Source organism: Pseudophryne corroboree, chromosome 3, assembly GCF_028390025.1.
Source record: "Pseudophryne corroboree isolate aPseCor3 chromosome 3, aPseCor3.hap2, whole genome shotgun sequence".
NCBI lineage: Eukaryota > Metazoa > Chordata > Amphibia > Anura > Myobatrachidae > Pseudophryne > Pseudophryne corroboree.
Window position 1 is genome coordinate 446,216,812 of NC_086446.1, and position 11,703 is coordinate 446,228,514.

The following is an 11,703-nucleotide window of genomic DNA, read 5'->3' on the forward strand; positions in this document are numbered from 1 at the left end:
GGGTCTCGGCTTTACAACTTTGCCGAGCAGCTACTTGGTCAGGGGCAAACACGTTTGCTAAATTCTACAAATTTGATACCCTGGCTGAGGAGGACCTGGAGTTCTCTCATTCGGTGCTGCAGAGTCATCCGCACTCTCCCGCCCGTTTGGGAGCTTTGGTATAATCCCCATGGTCCTTACGGAGTCCCAGCATCCACTAGGACGTCAGAGAAAATAAGATTTTACTTACCGATAAATCTATTTCTCGTAGTCCGTAGTGGATGCTGGGCGCCCATCCCTAGTGCGGATTGTCTGCAATACTTGTATATAGTTATTGTTACAAAAATTCGGGTTATTATTGTTGTGAGCCATCTTTTCAGAGGCTCCTTTGCGTTTATCATACTGTTAACTGGGTTCAGATCACAAGTTGTACGGTGTGATTGGTGTGGCTGGTATGAGTCTTACCCGGGATTCAATATCCTTCCTTATTATGTACGCTCGTCCGGGCACAGTATCCTAACTGAGGCTTGGAGGAGGGTCATAGGGGGAGGAGCCAGTGCACACCACCTGATCCTTAAGCTTTTATTTTGTGCCCTGTCTCCTGCGGAGCCGCTATATCCCCATGGTCCTTACGGAGTCCCAGCATCCACTACGGACTACGAGAAATAGATTTATCGGTAAGTAAAATCTTATTTTTAGAAATTATCAGTTGTTATCGGGGGAAACCCACGCATCATCACACATCTCATTTAATTTCTCAGATTCAGGAAAACTACAGGTAGTTTTTCCTCACCGAACATAATACCCCTTTTTGGTGGTACTCGTATTATCAGAAATGTGTAAAACATTTTTCATTGCCTCAATCATGTAACGTGTGGCCCTACTGGAAGTCACATTTGTCTCTTCACCGTCGACACTGGAGTCAGTGTCGGCGTCTATATCTGCCATCTGAGGTAACGGGCGCTTTAGAGCCCCTGACGGCCTATGAGACGTCTGGACAGGCACAAGCTGAGTAGCCGGCTGTCTCATGTCAACCACTGTCTTTTATACAGAGCTGACACTGTCACGTAATTCCTTCCAACAGTTCATCCACTCAGGTGTCGACCCCCTAGGGGGTGACATCACTATTACAGGCAATCTGCTCCGTCTCCACATCATTTTTCTCCTCATACATGTCGACACAAACGTACCGACACACAGCACACACACAGGGAATGCTCTGATAGAGAACAGGACCCCACTAGCCCTTTGGGGAGACAGAGGGAGAGTTTGCCAGCACACACCAGAGCGCTATATATATACAGGGATAACCTTATATAAGTGTTTTTCCCCTTATAGCTGCTGTATTTTTAATACTGCGCGTAATTAGTGCCCCCCTCTCTTTTTTAACCCTTTCTGTAGTGTAGTGACTGCAGGGGAGAGCCAGGGAGCTTCCCTCCAACGGAGCTGTGAGGGAAAATGGCGCCAGTGTGCTGAGGAGATAGGCTCCGCCCCCTTCTCGGCGGCCTTATCTCCCGTTTTTCTGTGTATTCTGGCAGGGGTTAAATTCATCCATATAGCCCAGGAGCTATATGTGATGCATTTTTTGCCATCCAAGGTGTTTTTATTGCGTCTCAGGGCGCCCCCCCCCAGCGCCCTGCACCCTCAGTGACCGGAGTGTGAAGTGTGCTGAGAGCAATGGCGCACAGCTGCAGTGCTGTGCGCTACCTTGTTGAAGACAGGACGTCTTCTGCCGCCGTTTTCCGGACCTCTTCTGGCTCTGTAAGGGGGCCGGCGGCGCGGCTCTGGGACCTATCCATGGCTGGGCCTGTGATCGGTCCCTCTGGAGCTAATGTCCAGTAGCCTAAGAAGCCCAATCCACTCTGCACGCAGGTGAGTTCGCTTCTTCTCCCCTTAGTCCCTCGATGCAGTGAGCCTGTTGCCAGCAGGTCTCACTGAACCTAAAAAACCTAAAACTAAACTTTTCACTAAGCAGCTCAGGAGAGCCACCTAGTGTGCACCCTTCTCGTTCGGGCACAAAAATCTAACTGAGGCTTGGAGGAGGGTCATAGGGGGAGGAGCCAGTGCACACCAGGTAGTTCTAAAGCTTTACTTTTGTGCCCAGTCTCCTGCGGAGCCGCTATTCCCCATGGTCCTTACGGAGTCCCCAGCATCCACTAGGACGTCAGAGAAATAGGGTTTTTCCCCAATTCTTTACTTGCTCTTAGGTGGTGAAAAGAAATATGCGATAAAACCTATCAAGAACTATCGCAGGCGAATAATTAGGTCCGTTTTCACAAATCGAGATAAAAGCCTGTTTTTTGCATGAAATGGGGTATTTGCGGCCAATTGACTATACCCCTAAGGATGACTAATCAAATTTTTTTTTTTAATTAATGCTTAGTTAATAACGGGAGAGGGATAGAGAATGAAGACAAAGGGAATAAGGGAAGTAGTGAAAACATAGCAATCCATTAACTCTGAATAGCTACCGGTATAACAAATTACGTAGCAAATAATTCAGTGTAAAATCAGAATTTCAGACTCATGAGATAAGATGATAAACTGTTCTTCATGTCTTCTTATTGGGGGTCATTCCAAGTTGTTCGCTCGTTGACGATTTTCGCAACGGAGCGATTAAGGCAAAAATGCGCATGCGCATGGTACGCAGTGCGCATGCGGTATTTTAGCACAAAACTTAGTAGCTTTACTCACGTCCGAACGAAGAATTTTCATCGTTGAAGTGATCGGAGTGTGATTGACAGGAAGTGGGTGTTTCTGGGCGGAAACTGGACGTTTTCTGGGAGTGTGCGGAAAAACGCAGGCGTTCCAGGTAAAAACGCGGGAGTGTCTGGAGAAACAGGGGAGTTGCTGGCCGAACGCAGGGCGTGTTTGTGACGTCAAACCAGGAACGAAACGGACTGAGCTGATTGTAATCTGTGAGTAGGTCTGGAGCTACTCAGAGACTGCTAAGAATTTTCTATTCGCAATTCTGCTAATCTTTCGTTCGCTATTCTGCTAAGCTAAGATACACTCCCAGAGGGCGGCGGCCTAGCGTGTGCAATGCTGCTAAAATCTGCTAGCGAGTGAACAACTTGGAAAGACCCCCATTGAGCAAATGCTTCATATCCCTTAACTCCTGATATTCCATATAGGTTGTTTTTATTTTATGTTAGCAGAAACACCTTAAATAGCTGCCCATACAATCTCATTTCTAAACACTCATTCTTGATTTGGCTCACACTTCGTAAGTAGTAAAAACACCAATTATTTAATGGTGGAAAAGTAATGTTACATGTATAAATGTTATGAGCACAAAGAGTAATATGATAAATGAGGTCACCAAACTAACAAACAATGTCTAGGGTCAGTTCCATGAAACCTAATTGTAGGACATCCACACTAATGGGCCCTACACACTCGGCGGCGGATACGGCCGACGGGCGACCTGGCGGCAGGAAGGGGGGTGTTAAGTTTCTTCACTCCCCGCGTCACCCGGCTCCATAACAGTACATGCTAATATGGACGAGATTGTCCATATTGGCCTGCATGCATTAAATGGATGCCACAGAATCCATGTACCAGGACAGCTGTTCTGTTCTGCATAGCAGCGATAGGGAGAGTGTCCCCGACTGCCCACAGCACACTGCAGCCCGTGAGTAGGACAGTGCCTGAAATGTGGGACTGTCTCACTGAAATCAGAATGGTTGGGAGGTATGTACTATGCGGTCCATAGTAAAATGACACAATATATTGTTACAGGAGTAATATTGCCGTACATCACATCATCCAATCTGACAAGCAGCACATCAGCTGGTAAGATGTCACCAGGCAATTCATTAAATGATGAATTGGGGGTACACACTATACAATGGAACTAGAAAAGGTTCAGAGACGGGCGACCAAGTTGATTAAGGGGGTGGAGACGCTAGAATACGAGGAAAGGCTTGATGTTTACTATGGAAAAAAGGAGATTAAGAGGGGACATGATTAACATTTACAAATATATAAGGGGTCAATACACAGAGCAAGCGGGGGATTTGTTTTTGGTAACATCATCACAAAGGTCTCGTGGACACCAGCTTAGGTTAGAGGAGAGGAGATTTCGCACACAGAGACGGAAAGGTTTCTTCACAGTAAGGACGATACGTATTTGGAATTCCCTGCCTGAGAGTGTAGTAATGGTGGACTCGTCATTGCTTTTAAGAATGGGCTAGATAAATTCCTAATGGAAAAGGATATACAGGGTTATGGTGGGTAAATCATGTACTCTAGTATTAAAATATTAAATAAAGGAGTATTTTAGTTTACAGCTAAACATTCACCACAGTTAAAATTAGTAGAAGATCACTAACAGGTTGAACTCGATGGACAAATTGTCTTTTTTCAACCTCAGAAACTATGTTACTATGCTATAATCCATCATGGATCACAATATTGGCCAATATATCGTATAGTGCGGTCCCAGCTTTACACATTCAACTGTTACTGAATTAATTTTACACTGACGTTATTACTCCCTTGTTCACATATCTATGCTGAAATGGGCAGTATGGCTTCACCATGGTGAGCACGTGAAGAGTGCAGTGAGAGTACAGCAGGCCTCTGGAGTAATAATTCCTTTGCCAGCACATGAATAGAGGTATACTTGCATAGGTCATTGATCCAGTAGCCTGTCATCTTAACACAACCAAATGGGAAGATCAGTCTCTTCAGGAAAAAATAAGATTTTAAACCTACTGGTAAATCTTTTTCTCGTAGTCCGTAGAGGATGCTGGGGACTCCGTACGGACCATGGGGGATAGACGGGCTCCGCAGGAGACATGGGCACTTTAAGAAAGACTTTAGATCTGGTGTGTACTGGCTCCTCCCTCTATGCCCCTCCTCCAGACCTCAGTTAGAGAAACTGTGCCCAGAGGAAACGGACAGTACGAGGAAAGGATTTTTGTTAATCCAAGGGCAAGATTCATACCAGCCACACCAATCACACCGTATAACTTGTGATATACTATCCAGTTAACAGTATGAAAACGACATAGCATCAGTCCAAGACCGATGAGACTATAACATAACCCTTATTTAAGCAATAACTATATACAAGTCTTGCAGAAGTAGTCCGCACTTGGGACGGGCGCCCAGCATCCTCTACGGACTACGAGAAAAAGATTTACCGGTAGATTTAAAATCTTATTTTCTCTTACGTCCTAGAGGATGCTGGGGACTCCGTAAGGACCATGGGGATTATACCAAAGCTCCCAAACGGGCGGGAGAGTGCGGATGACTCTGCAGCACCGATTGAGCAAACAGGAGGTCCTCCTCAGCCAGGGTATCAAACTTATAGAACTTTGCAAAGGAGTTTGCTCGGCACAGCTGCAGCACCGAGACCCCTCTGGCAACCGCCCAAGAAGAGCCCACCTTCCTAGTGGAATGGGCCTTGACCGATTTAGGTAACGGCAATCCCGCCGTAGAATGCGCCTGCTGAATCGTGTTACAGATCCAGCGAGCAATAGTCTACTTTGAAGCAGGGGCACCGATCTTGTTGGTTGCATACATGACAAACAGTGCTTCTGTTTTTCTGACTGTAGCCGATCTGGCCACGTAAATTTTCAAAGCCCTGACCACATCAAGGGACTCGGGATCCTCCAAGTCACGCGTAGCCACAGGCACCACAATAGTTCATATGAAAGGATGAAACCACTTTTGGCAGGAATTGAGGACGGGTCCGCAACTCCGCTCTATCCATATGGAAAACCAGATAGGGGCTTTTATGTGATAAAGCCGCTAATTCCGACACTCGCCTAGCCGAAGCCAAGGCTAATAACATGACCACCTTCCAAGTGAGATTTTTCAACTCCACCATTTTAAGTGGTTCAAACCAGTGTGACTTAATGAAACTTAACACCACGTTAAGGTCCCAAGGCGTCACCGGAGGTACAAAAGGAGGCTGAATATGCAGTACTCCCTTCACAAAAGTTTGTACTTCAGGGAGAGAGGCCAATTCCTTTTGAAAGAAAATGGATAAGGCCGAAATCTAAGCCTTAATAGATCCTAATTTTAGGCCCAAATTCACTTCAGTTTGCAGGAAGTGAAGGAAACGGCCCAGATGGAATTCTTCCGTAGGAGCATTCCTGGCCTCACACCAAGAAACATATTTTCGCCATATACGGTGATAATGTTTAGATGTCATGTCCTTCCTAGCCTTTATTAGCGTAGGAATGACCTCCTCCGGAATACCCTTATCCGCTAGGATCCGGCGTTCAACCGCCATGCCGTCCAACGCAGCCGCGGTAAGTCTTGGAATAGACATGGCCCCTGTTGCAACCGGTCCTGTCTTAGAGGAAGAGGCCACGGATCTTCTGTGAGCATTTCCTGCAGATCCGTATACCAGGTCCTTCGTGGCCAATCTGGAACAATGAGGATTGTTCTCATTCCTCTCCCTCCTACCATTCTCAACACCTTGGGTATGAGAGGAAGAGGGGGAAATACATAGACCGACTGGAACACCCACGGTGTCACTAGGGCATATACAGCTACTGCCTGAGGGTCTCTTGACATGGTGCAATACCTCTGTATCTTCTTGTTGAGGCGGGACGCCATCATGTCTATCTGCGGCAGTTCCCACTGACTTGCAATCTGTGCGAAGACTTCCTAAAGAAGTCCTCTTTTGGATGCAGGTCGTGTTTGCTGAGGAAGTCTGCTTCTCAGTTGTTCACTCCCGGAATGAACTGCTGAAAATGCGCTTACATGATTTTCCGCCCAGCGGAGAATCCTGGTGGCTTCTGCCATTTCCACTCTGCTCTTTGTGCCGCCTTGGCAGTTTACATGAGCCACTGCGGTGATGTTGTCTGACTGGATCAGAACCGGTAGGTCGCGAAGCAATGTTTCCGCTTGCCGAAGGGCGTTGTATATGGCCCTCAGCTCCAGGATGTTGATTTGAATACAAGTTTTTTGACTTGACCCAAAGACCTTGGAAGTTTCTTCCCTGTGTGACTGCTCCCCCACCTCGGAGGCTCGCGTCCGTGGCTACCAGAATCCAGTCCTGGATGGCGAACCTGCGACCCTGCAGAAGGTGAGCACTCTGCAGCCACCATAGGAGAGACACCCTGGCCCTAGGGGACAGGGTGATTGATGCATCTGTAGATGTGATCCGGACCACTTGTTCCGTAGATCCCATTGGAAAGTCCTCGCATGGAACCTGCCGAAGGGAATGACCCCGTAAGATGCCACCATCTTTCCCAGGACCCGAGTGCAGTGATGCACTGACACCTGTTTTGGCTTTAATAGGTTTTTTTTTACCAGAGTCATTAGTTCCTGGGCCTTCTCTATCGGAAGATAAACCCATTTCTGGTCCGTATTCAGAATCATACCCAAGAAGGGCAGACGAGTCATAGGAACCAACTGTGACTTCGGGATATTGAGAATCCAGCCGAGTTGCTGTGACACCTTCAGCGAAAGTGACACGCTGTTTAACAACTGCTCTTTTGATCTCGCCCTTATTAAGAGATCTTCCAAGTATGGGATAATTGTGACTCCTTGCTTGAGTAGGAGCACCATAATTTCCGCCAATTACTCTGAAATTAGTAATGACAATACTGTACCGTAATTCTCAGGTACGCCTGATGGGGTGGATAGATGGGAACATGAAGGTATGCAGCCTTTATGTGTAGATACACCATAAAATCCCCCCCCCCCTTCCAGGCTGGCGATGATCGCTCTGAGCGATTCCACCTTGAATTTGAACCTTTTCAAGTATAGGTTCAGAGATTTTAATTTTAAAATAGGTCTGACCGTACCGTCCGGTTTCGGGACTACAGCCAAGGTTGAGTAATATCCCCTTCCTTGTTGAAGGAGGGGAACCTTGAGCACCACCTGTTGGAGATACAATGTGTGAATTGTATTTAATATTATCTCCCTTTCTGGGGGAGAAGCCGGTAGGGCCGATAAGGAAAACCGGCGAGGAGGCACCTCTTCGAATTCCAGCTTGTAACCCTGAGAAACAATTTCTATTGCCCAGGGATCCACCTGTGAGTGAACTCAGATGTGGCTGAAGAGTCGAAGACGTGCTCCCACTGGGGCGGACACCCTTAGCGGAGCCCCAGCGTCATGCGGTGGATTTAGTAAAGGCCGGGGAGGACTTCTGTTCCTGGGAACTAGCTGTGCCCTGCGCCCTTACCTCTGGTAAGAAAGGACGCTCCTCGTACTTTCTTGTTTTTCTGCGACCGAAAGTACTGCATTTGATAATGTCGTGCTTTCTTAGGCTGTGAGGGAATATAAGGCAAAAGATCAGATTTACCAGCTATAGCTGTGGAGACCAGGTCCGAGAGCCCTTCTCCACACAATTCCTCACCCTTGTAAGGTAAAACCTCCATATGCCTCTATAGTCGGCATCACCTGTCCATTGCATGTTCCACAGGACACGTCTAGCAGAAATCGACATAGCGTCGACTCTAGAACCCAGTAGACCAATGTCTCTTTGAGCATGTCTTATATATAAGACAGCATCTTTTATATATCCTAGGGTCAATAACATGGTATCCTTATCTAGGGTTTCAATCTCCGCTGATAAGGTATCTGTCCACGCTGCTACAGCGCTATAAACCCCTGCCGACACAATCGCCGGTCTGAGTAGTGTACCAGAATGTGTGTAAATGGACTTCAAAGTACTTTTGTGCATGCTATCTGCAGGATCCCTGAGGGTAGCTGTATCTTGGTATGTCAGCGCTACCTTTTGGGTAAACGTGTCAACGCCTTGTCCACCCTAGGGGAGGATTCCCATCGTATCCTGGCCCTAGCAGGGAAAGGATACGCCATGAGAATTCTTTTGGGAAACTGCAGTTTCTTGTCTGGAGATTCACGCTCTTTTTCACACAATTCATTTGGTTCATGAGAGGGGGGAAATGTTATCTCAGCTTTCTTCCCCTTAAACATGTGTACCCTCTTGTCAGGGACAGATGGGTCATCAGCAGTGGCGTAAGTTTATCCCAGTTGCCCGGAGGCAAGAAAAATATTGGTGCCCCCTTCCCCCCTATATATCATCCGTGAGCCAATAAGATGCCGTTTTGAGATCCGGGTAACACTGAGTAAAACCGAACCTGCTCATCTCTAATTCTAACTATATGAAGCTACTACAAAACCGTTGCAACTAGGCAGATCTATGTAGGGGTGCAGCCACACACTACATAGATCTGCTCAGTCACTCACAATGCTGATTATTTCTCTGACAATTAATTTGCAAGTGTCATATCCAAGATTAGAACCCACAACCTTTTACACTGGTAGTATGCACCTTACTGATAGAGATATCTGCTCTTGCATAGTAAGTATGAGAATTCTAACTATATGAAGTTACGTGTAATTGTCAGAGAAATAACTTCATATAGTTAGAATTCTCATACTTACTATGCAAGAGCAGATATCTCTAAGTATGAGAATTCTAACTATATGAAGTTACGTGTAATTGTCAGAGAAATAACTTCATATAGTTAGAATTCTCATGTTTCCTTTATAGGAGCAAATAGCTTCATCAGTAAGGCGTCTGCTTCCAGTATATCTATAATAAAGAGGGTGTGATTTACAGAGTCCCAGCATCCTCTAGGACGTAAGAGAAAAGAGATAATAAACATTTGTGGAATACACGTCATCGCACTGGTCACACATGTCTACATGCAATAAAGTTTGTATGACTAGAAATAAAGATGGTGACTTAAAGAACCTATAGGTCTATTTACTAAGCCTTGGATGGAAATAACATGGATAGAGATAAAGTACCAGCCAATCAGCTCCTGTCATTTTTCATATATCGCCTGTGACGTGACAGTTAGGAGCTGTACTTTATCTCTGTCCACTTTATCTCCATCCAAGGCTTAGTAAATAGACCAACAGAGCTCCTGCTTTTTGACATCACCAAGCTGCAAATGGTTAGATTGACGTCACTCCAGGGTGACACACATAATAATATGATCATTTGGTATCATCTTACTCTAAAAAAGATGGCCTATTAATAAATGTGTAAGTTCTTCAAGTGGGATGAGAAATGTATATGAAGTATGTATTGCAATGTGTCAGTAAAGTTTACAGTACAGAAGCCAGGAGTGTGAGCTCTGCGGGACATAAGGGTCAGGCGTCACGTGGACAAGTCTTTGGCACCAGAGTGCTGACCAGAAAGAAACAGGCTGCTCCTCCTATACAGTATACAGGGGACACCCCCGCACACAGAGGCGCCCCCCTCAGCACTGCAGCTTTCCTCTATGTTATATCATACAACACTACGGGGTATGAGGCTCCTGCACACGGGGTACATATATACCGAGCAGGACGCCGGGAGGATACAGCAATATAATAAGTCAAAGTTGCAGCCAATGCCCCGCTTATTACATCATATACTAACCTAATACTAATATACAGTATATAGAGCTCCTGATCCTGCCCTCTGCTCTGTGCGCGGCTGACGCCGACACCATCTATACATGGCACTGCGGACTCCCGCACATCTAAAGTCGGTGACTAGCGGTACCGCCGGGAGCCCTGTGTACTTACTCCCCGTGGAAATCGGGATTCTCCCAAACTTCCGCTTCCGGAATCCACAGCAAGCAGCAGCCGCCGGGACATGGCGTGGACCCTGTGGAGAGAGGACGGTTCTGTGGTGCGCTGGCCGCTGCGTGTACTGATCATAGTGTCGGTGTGAGGATGATGAGGAGGAGTGTCGGGCAGGCCGGTACCCGGCTGTGTGAAGCGGTTGCACCGCAGCCTCCTCCGCCCTCCTGTGTGCCCGGCAGCGTGTCAGCAGCAGAGCAGTCTCCGTTGAGCAACATCTTTTGTTGTGGCCTATACGCAGCAATTAAATGAATGACTAATTTCTGCTGTATCGGTTGCGCCATCCAGCTCATCAGCATGGGGTATCGGTAGGGCAGGTTCAGGAGCTGCCTGTGTCCCGGTATAGCAGAATAAAAGCTACAGCTGTAGCCCCAAGTCATGCACCCACCTACTCTCATCTGCAATGTATGCAAAATAGCCACGTTTGGCGTGCCACATGCCTTGTGACAACGCCACACCATGCGTCTAACCGCAGGCTTATTCACAAAATATGTGTCTTATTCGCATCACTGAAGCGACATAATTTAAATGCATACCCTGTGTATGGATGGACATCGGAAGCCCGCCATCAAATGATGGCTGGGCTTCTGTCATTGAATCTTTCGATACGAAGGTAACTAACCATTGCATCAAAAGAATTCGATAGAAAAAAAATATTTGATTTGTGCATGCACAAATATCCTGTTTGCGCATGCGCAAAACTTCTGCAGCGTGGCTGACTGAGGATGGGACTGGGGGCACGACCTGAAATAAACATCAGAAAGCCATCAAATGTTTACCATTCAATGGTGGCAAACATTGGAATGCTGCCACTGAATGGTAAAAACACTAACATCAAATGAAAAACATTGATGGTCTCAAACCATCATGTTACAATGTTCATCCCTAACCCTGGGCACTGCCGCTGGCATTGTGTGCAACTGCTGTGTGCCACTGAGGTGCCAACCTGTGTAACAACAGCCCAAAGACGAAGGTCTGATATAAGTGAGCAACGCCATGTTTCATGCCAAGTATTGTACTGAATCTGCAACTTTATACCAATTTCTTTGCAACAAAAATACTATGAAGTATTTATAACTGATTGCATTTGCATTGTGATCTGGACACAATAGTATCTTAAGATAGCAGTAGCTGCAGGGGCCAATCTTGGGA

At 46.5% G+C, this 11,703-nt stretch overlaps 1 protein-coding gene across 2 annotated transcripts in view; it reads right to left on the reverse strand.

Annotated features, from left to right (window-relative positions):
• Positions 1-10,981, reverse strand: part of SNX21 (sorting nexin family member 21) — a 49,134-nt gene extending 38,153 nt beyond the window's left edge. The window contains exon 1 of one of the 2 annotated variants that reach the window (XM_063960483.1): positions 10,495-10,981. In XM_063960483.1, the coding sequence (XP_063816553.1) occupies positions 10,495-10,629 (135 nt within the window). In that variant the 5' untranslated portion in view covers positions 10,630-10,981. The other variant, XM_063960484.1, reaches the window with a different exon arrangement.
• Positions 10,982-11,703: the final 722 nt, after the last annotated feature.